This window comes from Prunus mume, linkage group LG7 (assembly GCF_029339155.1).
Source record: "Prunus mume cultivar Tortuosa linkage group LG7, ASM2933915v1, whole genome shotgun sequence".
NCBI classification, from domain to species: Eukaryota; Viridiplantae; Streptophyta; class Magnoliopsida; order Rosales; family Rosaceae; genus Prunus; species Prunus mume.
In genome coordinates this window covers 16,631,065-16,647,064 of record NC_142704.1, presented here as the reverse complement: position 1 = coordinate 16,647,064, position 16,000 = coordinate 16,631,065, and the positions used below count along the sequence as shown (strand labels likewise).

Genomic DNA, 16,000 nt, shown 5'->3' with positions numbered 1-16,000 from the left:
TTGCTTTTTTAAATCAAAGGTTGAACAATTTTTAATCAAAGGTTTCTTGTTTTGATTATTCTTGAAATTGTTACCTAGTGAAAGTCATAGGAACTTAAAAACATTGTGAATTATGTTTAGCATAAAAACATAGAAACGGGGTTTGCAACAAATTGAATTTATTCTTTGTTTAGCAACAACAACAAAAAAAAAAAAAACAAACAAACAAACAAGGTTACTTTTGAGATGAAATCCCTGCAAAATCTTTCAAACATTGTTCAGGAGTTCCAAAAAAAAAAAAAAAAACAATCATGTGTCGAAGATAACTTTTCAAAAGAAATAATTTCAATTATAAATTTACTTTTGAGATGAAATCCCAACCAAAATGATATCACCTAACAAGAGTAAGAATACACCGACCTCTTTTTTCATACAAGAGGGCTTAAAGTTTAATAAACATACAAGGAAAGACAGACAAGTTGTCCATACATAATCATCAATCAAGATAATTCATATGATCAGCTGAAAAACAACGTAAACCTGGGAGACCATCCAAGACATTTAAAATGCTTAGCCACCTTGAAAGATTTGGATGCATACGATTTGCATTTCATAGCAAAATATAGATCAATATTAAGTTCTAGAGAAACTTCCCTTGTATGGTGAGCATAGTACATGTACAGAAATCCTGCACCAAGCACACAACCGATACCCGAAAGCCTAAAAAACTGAGATGAAAGCAAGAAGATCAGGAAAAGAGGAAAGGGGGAGGGGGATAAAGAGAGACCTAACAACAAGAACAATCAGGTCAACAAGACTTTCAATGCAGCGAACATAGTATATGCACAGAAATGTTGCACCATGCACATAACTGATATTTGATAGCCTCAAAAAGTGAGATGAAACTGAGAAGGTTGGGGAGAAAAATAAATAAAGAGGGAGCGAGAGAGAGAGAGAGCAGGATATGATGCTTAGAAATCAAATTGTCAAAAGGTCAAGAAATATGCTATGCACTACACCAATAGACGTTTCATCCTCATTACTATGTTGTTCATTGCTCTCCAAATAGACTCATGAGCTTAGGCTTGTCACTATTGGCGGCTATAAGAATTCAACTAGAGGTCCATGTAATATGTCTGATTGTGAGCTAAAATATTATCTTCTCTTCAACCGCATAATTTTGAATTAAGAGATTAGTTTTGGTTGTTTATAAGAATCTTACCTCATTTATGAGCAATGCTCTCCACTGGTGCTTAATTCTCATTTGCATTTTCTGAACGAACTCTTCACCAAGGCAGTGAACTGGTTGGCTCCTTTTTCTTCCTCATTGCTCAAGAAAGGAAGTAGAAATCAGAACCACAGAGAAGAATTGCTCAAGAATTACAAAAGGACAAGCTGCACTTTCAGATATGACACTTAATCCAGTTCTTCAAGTAACAATCAAAGGAAAGTTGAAGATCGGTTAGTGAAAGAGTTGAAGAGTTGAAATTCACCACATAGCATTCCAGAGCCTAAATATACAAATTTTCTTTGTGGAGGGACAGTTCTTCTATACCAGTAATGAGCATAATTGTACAAATTCACAGAGTGGGGAATTATACAAATTCAGCACTTTCTATACTAGTGATGAGCTTAATTGTACAGATTTTCTGAGCCTAATTCCATAGAAAGGGACAGCTCCATGGAAAGAGAACTAACGCACTGTAAGAAAGATATTCAGAAATAAGTCTAAGTTTTACAGAGGTTGAAGGATGAAAGTCAACAACTTGTACTGATACTGAACAGTAAGAAGAACTAGCATCCTCGAAGGTGTTGGATGTTTGATTGATTGTAAACAGAGCATAGTCAAGAACGATATGCTGTTTACAATTTACATTGCAAATTGACTAAAGGTTAAAAAATATGCTATTAACTGCACCAACATGACATTTCTTGCTCATGCCTCTATAGTTCCTCTTTCAAACTATAATCGCTACAGAATCACCAAACAAATCATCCAATCTAGCTGAAAGTACTAAACTAGATGATCCAAGACTCAAAAGTTGATCCTTCATGAATATTGTATCATGTTTGTCAAAATTATACCCCAGTTAACCAAAATAGAGATTTTTGCATTGCTTAGCTGTTTTTACTTGACCCAAAAAAACATGAAAGCCGTGTGGGACACAATAACAAAATTGGACAAAAGGTACCAACCACAAATATTAGCCACAGATTAAAAAATTATGAGACAATAAAGAAGATAGCTCTTCTCTTCTCCTCCATAAGTAGCATGATGATATTAACCAACCAAATAATTAGAAATTAACGTATGCATAATCTAATTAAAAAATTTCAATTCCAAATATGAAGCATGAATTAATGAGGAAAAGAATATAAAAATGGACAGGCAGACAGAATAGCATGCGAAGAGAAAGCAAAAGAGAAAAACTTGCCTCAAATTTAGTATGCACAGAACCCCATTGAAGATTCATTCCATTGAAGAGATAACAACATACAATTCAATCCTTTATAAGAAAAACAGAACAATTAAATTCAATCAACTATATATAATGATTTACAGTGTAATCAATTAATGAATTGGTTTCAGAAGCAAGAAACCCAAAGAATCTCTATAACAAAACTAAAAGACCTTACTCCTTATATGTATGCAGTGCACTAACAGTCCTGGCTGATGCAAGAAGTACTTGAACAGGAAGGGGAGTTAAGCCGGAATGAGCAGAGCTTCATTGCATTCACTTCAGCAGCTTTCTTCTTGGGTCTGCAAATGTCGTTGAGTGGGAAGAGTGTGAAGTCAACAGTACCCTTCTCTGCCAAAACCCTTTCTAATTCTTGCATAGCCTTTTTTATAACTTGGACGGTGGAATCATGAGAAAAATCTGGCAAGAAAGCCCTTTTAGTCCTCCTCAGATTGGACCTTTTCTTCCTTGGTATCTGCTGGAGTGGGATGGAATCATGAGAAGAGCATGGAAAGGAAGTTAGCATTGTCCTCCCCCTCCTCAGATTTGTTCTTTTCTTCTTCGGTATGCATATGCCACTGAAGGTGTTGGCTTTTTTCAACTCCATCAATTCATTGCTTGTAACTTGAAGCAACATATCCAAGGCAGATGATGATGATGATGATGAAACCCTAACCCTATTCGTTATCTTGATCGTGGCCTTGTCAGGAACCACATACCCATCAAACCCAAATCCCCGAAGTGGTTTGCAGCGGCTTCTCACAGCCATGGACATGGCCTTCTCAACATCTTCTTCCTCCCAATTTTTGACAACAACTACAACCTCAGAGAGAAGATCCAAAGAATTTGAATTCGACCCAAACTGAAAATCACCTTCCATTTTCCCCTTCATTCCCAGAACCAAGTACAGAGAACACAACTCTTCAAATCACAGAAACAACAACTCAGAAAAGAAAGAAATAAATTGAGGAAAGTGAAAGGCGATGAATTGAAAATCGATCGATCGGAATGAGAGAGTGGGTGGGTGGATTTAGGGTTTCGCTGATTTTGAATTCGTTAGTGAACTCAAACGCAACTGGGTTTCACTTTCACAGAGAAAGAGAACGAAGGAAGTGAGAGAGAGAATGAGGAAATTGCAAATTGTGAAAAGAGAGAGGTTTGGAAATCAAATAATATTCGACTAAAGATCAGCGCTATTCAAATTTCAAATTTCGAACATGATTTGGGCATGTAATAATGGGCCTGAAGCAAGCAAATACCAAGATTTTCTGACAGTTGCGACATCTAATGACGCGTTTGAGACTGTTTAACGCGGTTTCTTCAAGTCAAATGGTCAACTTGCTAGGCTGAGGACATGCTCTTCTTTCTCTCTTTTCCCTAATTTGCCCCAAGTCGGATATTTGAAGAGAAAACCTTTTCAAAATTTAATGCTAATTATTTTTGCTTCCTAAGTTCCATTAATTACCTGGTGGCATTACTTATTTGAGGTGATAAGTGATTTTTTTTAAAATTTTGGGAAGCCCCTGTTTGGTAACTATAAGAAAATAACTTACTGTTAAAAATTACTGTGAGAGAAAGCTATAAAAGAAAGAAGCTAATGAGGTGTTTTCATTTTCTGATTATGCATAAATTAGTTTTGAAGATGCGCTAAGTTTAATGATTATGCGGGAATCATTTTTTGATTATGTCGGAATTAGTACCAAACAACACTTTTAACAGACAACTCTAGATAGAGCCCAGCCAATCTGATAGGTCTCACGCCTATTAGAGAGTTTAGTACATAAGTTTATCTAAAGTTGGTCTCCCTAACATTTTCCTTTAACAAAAAGTTTAACAAAAACCAAATCTGCTTTCTCTCATAGCAAATTTAATAAATGATTATTTTCATATCACAAGAATGTCAAACTGACCTTTTTTTTCTTTTAACAAAAAAAATAACAATGCTTCTTGTTCAAAATTAATCAATCATGGTTTGTTAGTAAAATATGTTGATATCTGACCAAGTAGATTTGGTATACTATAGCGAGAACGAACCCCTTACTTACCTGAAGGAGGAGCAAGGAGAGCCACTAAAGACCTCGAAGCCGACTCGATAGGTCAAGATGATCAATTTCGGACAAACGTTCAGTCCCGAATTGCAAGGTGCATACCAACCGAACATATAAACGTATAAAATATGCATGTGTACTCTTCGGAATTTTTTTTACACATATGTTGAAAATCTCGCCCATTATATATAAATATTCAAATGTTGTATACGGAAAATTTCTTTAAAATATACAAATTTTATTATTTATAGTCATTTTTCAGTAATACGTGAAAAATACGAATAAAATATGCAAATAATACGTGTATCATTGCAAAATATTTGGGAAAAAAACATGTATTAATTATGAAGAATTCATACATACATATGATACGAGAATAATATATTTGCTTTAAACAAACGCGTACTTTTATCTAGTTTTAAGAAATGTACGGAAAACATAAATATTTTTCCAAAGTACAATATGAAAATGTGCTAAGATGGGGGTGTTATTCAATTTTGAAAGCAGGACATGTGAAGTTTTATTATTATTATTATTGAAAACACTTCTATTAACGAAAATGGGCAAAGAGGAAAATACTTTAAATAATCCTGAAAATTGGGTCATTGAGTTGAGTCATCAGTAAAATGTGTGTACTATTTTCTTTCTAGAAAACTCTTTTTATTATCTAAGTATGAGTTGTATTCCCATGTTTCCAATTGTGTTAATTTAAGTCAGTTGAAATCGCTTAAAATGTTGTACTATTTTATGTCCCTTTGCACCCTAGTTCGGTCTCCTTCCCTATTTATTAGAGTAATTTAGAATATCGCCTTGTCAATAACAAAAAATTGTAATAAAATTCTTTGTAGCTATAAAAAGGACTACTTTTATATTATTATTATTTATGGTTAAATACTCTTTTGGTCACTGAGTTTTATATGAAATTTCAATTTGGTCATTAAAAAAAACATTAGCCAAATTGGTCACTGTATTAACCAAAGTCTACAATTTATAGACTTGCTGTTAAGTTTCTGTTAAGTTTTTGGATTCAATATACATTTTTGTTCACTGGGTTTTACACAATATTTCAATTTGATCATTGATAATTTTTTTAAGCTAAAATCGAAGCAAATGTGAAGCTCTTCCACACGCTAATTGTAGGCTAAAAATTTATGGTTGGTGTAGTATAAATTAAGGGAGCGGATCCATTGTCCCCAAATTGGTGTCCCCTCAATGTCCCCTCTCTAACTTGCTGACACGTGTCAACTAACATAACAGGGAGTAAACTCATTAACTTTTTTATTTGACAATTTTAAAAATTAAAAAAATTTAAAACTACCCAAATAACTCGCCAATGGAGCGTCGTCTTCTTTACAAAACCAGTGAACGTCGTCTTCCGTGCTATACTATTTATTAATGATGATTTTTTTTAAATAAAAAAAAACAGTAAAACCTCCGGCAATACTATTTTTAAAAGAAATTAGACAAAAATCGAGTATAGCCGCACGGCTATACCATTTAATAAAGAATAAAAAAGCAGTTAAAAGAATTTTAAAAAATGAGTATAATCAAGCAATACTATTTTTAATATAAAAAGAGAAACCCACTATTTTTCGCCACGTGTCAACACAGTTTTTTGTTTAAATAAATTAAAACACAGAGTATAGCCATGCGGCAATACAATTTTTTTAAAGGATGAACTCATCCCTAATGTGCCCGGCTATACAGTTTTTAATTGTATAGCCCCCCGGCTATACTTTTTTAATAAAAAAATTCGTTGTATAACCGGGCGGCTATACTCTTTAAATACATTGTGTTTAAAAGGTGCTATTCCCTTTCATACAAAAAATAAAAAAATAAAAAATAAAAAAGGACCCTCCTAGTTGCATTAGTTTCTCCCTTATAAATATTAATTTGCTAGTTTCAACATATCCAAAGTAGATATTAATCTTCCACTATATGATTTTTTCATGTAATTTTTATAACATATGTTATTCTTATTCAATAATATATGAGAATTATTTGTATAATACGCGAAATTTGTGCGTCTTACTAAAATTTTGAAACAATACGTGTATAAAACATTAAAAATACATACGTACAAGCAAGGATTAAAATATCGGCCGTGCAGATAATATATGGCCTCCAATTTACGGATATTTCGAGGATATATCGTTATTGTTTTAGGTATCGGGGAAAAATCAACAAAAAGGACAGATATAGGCATCGAAACACATAATTTTGGTGTAAAACTTTCGTAGATATTATGTACATTATCAATGAATGTATTGAACAAATAAAACTCAAAATTTACTAATAATAAGATATACATTGATGAAATATAAGTGGTATGTAATGCTCAATAATGAAAAGTTTGAAAATAAAATTTTGATTAGAATGAATAAACCATGCATAAATCCATAGTTTGTTTAAATATTGGATTACAATTTAGATAAGTGTCCACCTACATAAATGAAGAGCTCCTATGAGGTTCAAACAATGAGGAACAACCATCCAGATTCATACAATAGTCATACCAATTCATGTAACCCGAGCAGTTTGTAAGCCATGTTAGAACATGGTGCACATAAGTCTCTCTCGAGCTCCCTACTGTCCTCCCATATATAGGATAGTTAGGATTAACCCAACTATAGTATGTCCATAATATGTTTCATCATCTTGAGCTCTATAACTAGTTCCACTATAATCAGACATGACATAACCATAGCCATAATAAGATTCATTTGAGTTAGTAGTAGGTCTATTTCCTTCATAGATCCAAAATTGATCGCCATGTCATTTTCAGATGGATTGGAGGTATGTGGGCAGTAGACTGTGCATAGATTCTTCATATTAATAAATTATAGGGTTATGGGCAAGGATTAGCAATTTTTGGGTTTCAATTTGCTTCAATTGCCTTCAAAACTTCTGAATTTTGTTTGGGTTCTATTATGGGTATCAGAAAATATCGGGGATATCGGCAAAATATCGAGAATATCTCACTTATCGGGGGATATATCGTCAATACAGGGGAAGATATGGCCTTTATCGATAGTTGAAAATACCGATATATCGACGGATATATCTGTATCGGCCGATATTTCAATCCTTGCGTACAAGTACAATAAGATTGTATGTTTACTTTTTAAAAAACGTGAGACGTGTATAGAACACGAATGTATTATTGAAAAATACATACGTACGACACATATATATATATATATGTGTGTGTGTGTGTGTGTGTATGTATTCGTCTATATTATTTATTAATGATAATTTAAGAATAAATAAAACCTCCCGACAATACTATTTTAAAAAGAAATTAGACAAAAATCGAGCTATAGCGACGGCTATAAAAGAATTTTTTTAAACGCAAATAGCCGTGCGGCTATACCAGTTTTAATTAAAAAAAAAGAAACCCGCTTTTTGTCGCCACGTGTCAACACAGTTTTAATTTTTAAAAATTAAAAACACGGAGTATCGCCGTGCAGCTATATTATTTTTTTCTAAAAAAAGGATGACCCTCTTTCACTAATGCGCCACGTGTCCAATAATAGTATAGCCGCCCGGCTATACTGTTTTTAATAAAAAAATTGTTTGTATAGCCGCCCGGCTATACGTTTTAAATACATTGTGTTTAGACGGGGCTATTCCATTTAGTACAAAAATAAAAAATAAAAAAGGACTCTCCGAGTTGCATTAGTTTGTCCCTTATAAATATTAATTTGCTAGTTTCAATGTATCCAAAGTAGATATTAATCTTCCACTATATGATATTTTCATGTAACTTTTATAACATGTGTTATTCTTATTCAATAATATGTGAGAATTATTTGTATAATACGCGAATTTTGTGCGTCTTACTGAAAATTTTGAAAATAATACGTGTATAAAACATTACAAATACGTACGTACAAGTACAATACGACTATTGTATGTTTGATTTTTAAAAAATGTGAGACGTGTATAGAACACGAATGTATTATTGAAAAATACATACGTATGTACATATATATATATATGTGTATGTGTGTGTGTGTATATGTAAATGACCATAGCTGCTCGTCTATACCATTTATTAAAGACAATTTTTTTTTTGAAAAAAGTAAAACCTCCCGGCTATACTATTTTAAAAAGAAATTAGACAAAAATCGAGTATAACCGGACGGCTATACTATTTACTAAAGAATAAAACAGAGCAGTTAAAAGAATTTTTAAAAAATGAGTATAGCAGAAAAAAGAGAAACCCCAGCTATTTGTCGTCACGTGTCAACACAGCTTTATTTATTTTTAAATGAAAAACACGGGGTATTGCTGTGCGGCTATACTATTTTATGTAAAAAAAAGGATGACCTTCTTTCGCTAATGCGCCACGTGTAAAAAATAGTATAGCTGCCCGGGTATACTGTTTTTAATATAGAAAATTAGTAAATAGCCGCCCGACTATACGTTTTAAATACATTGTGTTTAAAAGGGGCTATTCCCATTAGTACAAAAAGAAAAAAAAAATTAAAAAGGACCCCCTAGTTGCATTAGTTTGTCCCTTATAAATATTAATTTGCTAGTTTCAACGTATCGAAAGTAGATATTAATCTTCCACTATAGGATATTTTCATGTAATTTTTATAACATATGTTATTTTTATTCAATAATATGTGAGAATTATTTGTATAATACGCGAATTTTGTGCATCTTATTGAAATTTTTGAAAACAATACGTCTATAAAACATTACAAATACATACGTACAAGTACAATACCACTATTGTATGTTTGCGTTTTTAAAAACGTGAGAAGTGTATAGAACATGAATGTATTATTGAAAAATGCATACGTACGTACATATATATGTGTGTGTGTGTGTGTGTGTGTATGTAAAAGACCATAGCCGCTCATCTATTCCATTTATTAAAGACAATTTTTTTTTTTTTTGAAAAAGTAAAACCTCCCGCTATACTATTTTTAAAAGAAATTAGACAAAAATAAGGTTTAGCCGCACGGCTATACTATTCACTGAATAATAAAACAGAGCAGCTAAAAATAATTTTAAAAAATACGTACAGCCGTGCGGCTATACTATTTTTAATGTGAAAAAAGAGAAACCCGGCTATTTGTCGCCACGTATCAACACAGTTTTATTTTTTAAAAAATTTAAAAACACGGAGTATAGCAGACGGCTGTACTATTTTTTATTTTAAAGACTATTTTTTTAAAAAAGTAAAACCTCCCGGCTATACTATTTTAAAAAGAAATTAGACAAAAATCGAGTATAACCGGACGGCTATACTATTTACTAAAGAATAAAACAAGCAGTTAAAAGAATTTTTAAAAAATGAGTATAAAAAAGAGAAAACTATTTGTTGTCACGTGTCAACACAGCTTTAATTTTTTAAATGAAAAACACGGGTATTGCGGCTGTACTATTTTATGTAAAAAAGGATGACCCTCTTTAGCTAATGCGCCACGTGTAAAAAATAGTATAGCCACCCGGCTATACTGTTTTTAATATAGAAAATTAGTAAATAGCCGCCCGACTATTCGTTTTAAATACATTGTGTTTAAAAGGGGTTATTCCCATTAGTACAAAAAAAAAAAAATTAAAAGGACCCCCCTAGTTGTATTAGTTTGTCCCTTATAAATATTAATTTGCACGTGTCAACACAGTTTTATTTTTTTTAAAATTAAAAACACGGAGTATAGCCAGACGGCTGTACTATTTTTATTTTAAAAGGAGGACCGTTTCGCTAAGCGCCACGTGTCAAAAATAGTATTCCCCTTCATACAAAAATAAAAAAATAAAAAATAAAAAAGGACCCTCCTAGTTGCATTAGTTTGTCCCTTATAAATATTAATTTGCTAGTTTCAACATATCCAAAGTAGATATTAATCTTCCACTATATGATATTTTCATGTAATTTTTATAACATATGTTATGCTTATTCAATAATATATGAGAATTATTTGTATAATACGCGAATTTTGTGCGTCTTATTGAAAATTTTGAAAACAATACGTGTATAAAACATTACAAATACGTATGTACAAGTACAATACGACTATTGTATGTTTAATTTTTTTAAAACGTGAGACGTCTATAGAACATAAATGTATTATTGAAAAATACGTACATATGTACATATATATATATATATGTGTGTTTGTGTGTAAAAGACCATAGCTGCTCGTCTATACTATTTATTAATGATAATTTTTTAAAATAAAATAAAGTAAAACCACCAAGCTATACTATTTTAAAAAGAAATTATACAAAAATGGAGTATAGCCGATCGGCTATACGATTTACTAAAGAATAAAACAGAACAGTTAAAAAGAATTTTTAAAAAATGAGAATAGCCGATCGGCTATACTAGTTTTAATATAAAAAAAGAGAAACCCCAGCTTTTTGTCGCCACGTGTCAACACAGTTATAATTGTTTTTAAATTAAAAACACGGAGTATAGCCGTGGCGTAATGTTTTTAGAAAAGGATGACCCTCTTTCGCTAATGCGCCACGTGTCAAAAAATAGTATAGCCGTCCGCTATCTGTTTTTAATTAAAATTAGTTGTATAGCCGGTCGGCTATACTGTTTAAATACATTGTGTTTAAAAGGGGCTATTCCCCTTAGTACAAAAAGAAAAAGAAAAAAAAAAAAAAGGACCCTCCTAGTAGCATTAGTTTGTCTCTTATAAATATTAATTTGCTAGTTTCAATATATCCAAGTGTAATATCTTCCACTATATCATATTTTCATGTAATTTTTATAACATATGTTATTCTTATTCAAGAATATGTGAGAATTATTTGTATAATAAACGAATTTTGTGCGTCTTATTGAAAATTTTGAACACAATACGTGTATAAAACATTACAAAAACGTATGTACAAGTACAATACGACTATTGTATGTTTGATTTTTTAAAAACGTGAGACGTGTATGGAACACGAATGTATTGTTGAAAAATACATACGTGCGTACATATATATGTGTGTGTGTGTGTTGGAGAAAGACCATAGCCGCTCGTCTATACTATTTATTAATGATAATTTTTATAAAATAAATAAATAAAACCTCCCGGCTATACTATTTTTAGAAGAAATTAGACAAAAATCAAGTATAGCCGCACGGCTATACTATTTACTAAAGACTAAAACAGATCGCAGTTAGAAAGAATTTTAAAAAAATGATAATAGCCGTGCGGCTATACAAGTTTTAATATTAGGAAAAGAAGAACACGGAGTATAGCCGTGCGGCTGTAAGTATTTTTTTTTTAAAAGGATGACCCTGTTTCACTAATGCGCCACGTGGTATAGGCGCCAGCTATACTGTTTTTAATAAAAAAATTCGTTGTATAGCCGCCCCTTTAGTACAAAAATAAAAAATAAAAAAGGACCCTCCTAGTTGCATTAGTTTGTCCCTTATAAATATTAATTTGCTAGTTTCAACATATCCAAAGTAGATATTAAACTTCCACTATATGATATTTTCATGTAATTTTTATAACATATGTTATTCTTATTCAATAATATGTGAGAATTATTTATATAATACGTGAATTTTTTGCGTTTTACTGAAAATTTTGAAAACAATACGTGTATAAAACATTACAAATACGTATGTACAAGTACAATACGACTATTGTATGTTTGCTTTTTTAAAAACGTGAGACGTGTATAAAACACGAATGTATTTTTAAAAAATACGTATGTACATACTATATATATATATATATGTGTGTGTGTGTGTATATGTAAAAGACCATAGCCGCTCGTCTATACTATTTATTAAAGACAATTTTTAAATAAAATAAAAAAGTAAGGCTATACTATTTTTAAATTAAATAATTAATTATTTAACTAATCGATTTTAATTTAAATCATAGAGCCCAAGAGCCCTAAGGCCCAAGGCCTATCTCTTGATGAATTAAATACATTAATTAACCAATAGCCCAACTAATTAGGCATTTAACCAAAGATTATATTCACAAGCCACTCAATTGGGCCACTTGTATAGCCAATACAAACTATTCTATGTCCATGAGTAAGTCTTATAAAGACCTCCAAGGAACTCTAATGTTCCAATGTGGGAGCTCAAACATGTTTGCAATACCTTGGAAAACCAACAAACCTATTATGTTTCTGCACACATTATTTGTCATAGAGAATTGTATGCTGAGTTGGAGTGTTCTTGGTAATTGCTTCACTTTTGAAACAACACTTTACATGAAGAATACTACCACCTCTCTTACTACTATACTCATACTTTTCAGGTACTAGCAGTCTTTCCATTAACTGTAATCTAAGACCATACTTTTTCTAAAGAGTCTTTTTTAATTTTGGGATCAAATAATGTGTCTGATCTCTAAATGTACATTTTGTGGATCTTATTAGTTAATAAAGAGAACAATCTATAGCTCTAGTTGTATAAATAGGCACTCTCTGATATGTTATTGTAATACTCTTAACTTAAGTGATGTGAGAGTGCCAATCATCTTAAAAGTCATACACAAGTTAACTTACTTTTCCTGTAATGTGCAGGAAGGATGCAAGGGCTTACTTTATATGGTGCTTCATGCGCGTGTTGTCCTAGATTTGTGTGAACAGTTTGAACAAGAGATAAGTTTTGAACAGGTTGAAGGGGACTTTGACTCATTTAGAGGTAAATGGGTTTTTGAGCAGCTAGGAAGTCATCACACACTGTTAAAGTACTATGTGGAATCGAAAATGCGCAAGGATACTTTTCTTTTTGAAGCCATCATGGAAGAGGTTTGTGTTATTTGTGCAATCATTAACCATCTCTTTTTATATTAGGAGGGAGGAGAACTGGGTTTTGCAAGCGTTTGAGAGTTGATGGTGGACAAGATGCAGAGATTATGAGGGAGGAGAGTGGGTATGGCTGGGTTTTGCAAGGAAGACAACGCTCGCTGGTTGCAATTGGAGAAGAGGAGAAGACTCTCACGGAGAAGAAGACGCTCGCTGGGTTTAGCAAGGAAGCATTCGTTGGGTTTTGTAAGGAAGACGACTCACTAGCTGTTGGGTTATTTGGGCAGTTTTTAATTTTTTTTTAATTTTTAAAATTGTCAAATAAAAAAGTTAATGGAGTTAACTCCCTGTTATGTTAGTTGACACGTGTCAGTAAATTAGAGAGGGGACATGGAAGGGACACCAATTGGGGACAGCGGATCCGCTCCCATTAATTAAGGCTAAAAAAAGGAATCATATCATGACAAAAATAAGTTTAAAATTAAAGCTTCCATGATCTTTTCAAAAAAGCTCATATCATTTGAAAAAAAAAAGCTCATATCATAATCCCAAATTCAAAAAAATGCAAAATACCAACAAATAACGTTTCACATTTACATGATTTTTGGCTAATAATTTTTTTTCAGTGACCAAATTGAAATTTCGTGCAAAATTCAGTGACAAAAATGTACCCAACAACTTAACGGAAACTAACTGCAAGTCTATAAATTGTAAACTTTTGATAATACAGTGACCAATTTGGCAAAATTTATTTCCTAGTGACCAAATTGAAATTTTGTGTAAAACCCAATAACCAATTTAACCTATTATTTAAGAGAACTTCCTTTATCAATCAACGAGAATAACAATTCAATTATATTATTTTTTAATTAAACACGGAATTATTTTGATTGAATATTCAAGAAATACATTAGGGGGCATGGAGCCTAACCCCAAATCATCGAATCAAAATTAAGGGAGTCGTGAATAAACAATTTGCACCTCACCAAACACATGAAAAAGCATTAAGTACCATGTCTAGCAATTGGCTTGTCCCAACGAATTGAAAAACAGAACCAGAGTGTTGTTGCAGGAGACTTCTGATATCTTCAAGTATTCCCCCAGCACTATATTATGTCTTTGGAAGCTCAATAAGCAATGGATTTATTTATTTATTTATATTTATTTTTTAAATCTTTGTGGAGTTTCAAAACTGCAGAAGAAATAATCCAAACCCTTTTGTATTTCTGTTACGTGCCATAGCTCGAGTAACTGGACGAGTAACCAAGGGAGATTGATCTGGCGCTAAAGTGTTCTTCTTCCCTCTTCCTATCTTGAAACTAATGATTTAGAGTCAAACAGAGAAGTGGAACCCAAATAACCTCCAAGTTAGGCAAGCTAACAATATGGGATAATATATAATAATCCATTAATGAAAGCCACTGAAATTTATTATGCAAACAAGGACTCTAACTGAAAGTATAAAAATAGGAAAACACTGCAAAATATTCGGGGAAAAAACATGTATTAATTGTGAAGAGTTCATACATACGTATGATACGAGAATAGTACAATAGATAAAATTTCCTTTTTATAGTACTATAGTTTTTCTGTGACTGAGTCCAAACTCCGGAATGAAATCGAACAATTTGTTCTGATTGACTATGAGATTTTTTCTGTTTAAGAATACCTCCGTAATCAATCAGAGGCATCAGTTTCAACAATTTTGAATGAGTTGTCTGCGGGAATGCCAAGACAAGGTAATGTTTTGACATATAGTTTGATTTTCTGAACTATCTCTATATGACTAGGAGACCAAGGAGGAGGATTGCTGAAGTCTATCAAACAAGGTTTTGCATTGCTTTCTTAAGTTTTGATAGAAATCAGCTACATAATTAAGAGATCCTAAGAATCTTTGGAGCTGACTCTTGTCAAGAATTTCGTTTGGAAATTTATCAGCAAATTGAATAACTCGATGGATATTAAATTTGAGAAACCTAACATTCATTTGGAACAACTTAATCTTAGTGGTGAAACTATTAAGCCATTACTTGTTACTATTTGAAGGAATTTATTTAAAGGGTATACTAGTGATTTACCCCATGAACTTGTACATAACTTTCGATTTACTCCCTATCCTTTTTTTTAGAAAATTAAGTGTATGAACTTTTTTTTTCCTCCAAATTTCCCCCTACCGTCTAAATCATCAACATTTCATCCAATTTTCAGTTAAATCATTAAAAATAAATTTATTTTTTTAGAAAAAATTAAAGAAAAAGGAACAAAACAAAAACCAATCCTACCCACAAACCCCCTCCCTCTCTCTTTTTCTTCCCAACATGACTACCCCACCTGCAACTCACCCCTTCCCACCTGCAACTCAACCCAAGACTAATTCGCAGCCCATCCCCCTCCCCACCGTCTGCCTCCCTCTTCGCAACACACCCCCAAACCCACGACCACCTCTTTACCCATTGCAGCCTTCCTCTCTCTCTCTCTCTCTCAACAACTCACCCACAACCATCACACACACACACTCTCTCTCTCTTCCCCCAAACCCCAGGTCCATCCCTGACACCCACAAAATCACCCACCTCGCCACAACCCATCTGCCCCTTGTGCGATTTTTGATGGTTCAAATAAGTGCATATGGATTTTTTTGGTTCAAATATACGGTGGAGGTTTTGGTGTTGGTGTATGGGATGTGTTCGATTTTGGGGAAGAAGGGGGTTGGTATGAGGCTTATAGGAAGTGGGGTTGGTAAGCAAAAATTCATAGGCTAATAGGAAGTTTGAG

At 32.6% G+C, this 16,000-nt stretch overlaps 1 protein-coding gene across 4 annotated transcripts; it reads right to left on the bottom strand.

Annotated features, from left to right (window-relative positions):
* Positions 1-306: 306 nt before the first annotated feature.
* LOC103342616 (uncharacterized) lies at positions 307-3,912 on the bottom strand. Of its 4 annotated transcripts, XR_016122103.1 has the most exons (4): positions 2,617-3,912; positions 2,415-2,486; positions 1,202-1,298; positions 307-707 (listed from the first exon to the last, which is right to left on the bottom strand). XR_016122103.1 is itself a non-coding variant. In XM_089041601.1 (2 exons), exon 1 carries the CDS (start codon positions 3,328-3,330, stop codon positions 2,638-2,640), a length of 693 nt encoding a protein of 230 aa, XP_088897727.1. In that variant the 5' UTR covers positions 3,331-3,911; the 3' UTR covers positions 307-2,486; positions 2,617-2,637. The 4 variants fall into 4 exon arrangements, 1 of the variants encoding a protein (XP_088897727.1); XR_016122102.1 differs by having other exon boundaries at positions 307-1,298; XR_016122101.1 differs by having other exon boundaries at positions 1,202-2,486; positions 2,617-3,911.
* Between the last annotated feature and the right edge of the window lie 12,088 nt (positions 3,913-16,000).

Excerpts from the sequence above, each read along its gene's own strand:
- LOC103342616 (XM_089041601.1), bottom strand. The coding sequence starts at position 3,330 with ATGAAGGGGAAAATGGAAGGTGATTTTCAGTTTGGGTCGAATTCAAAT.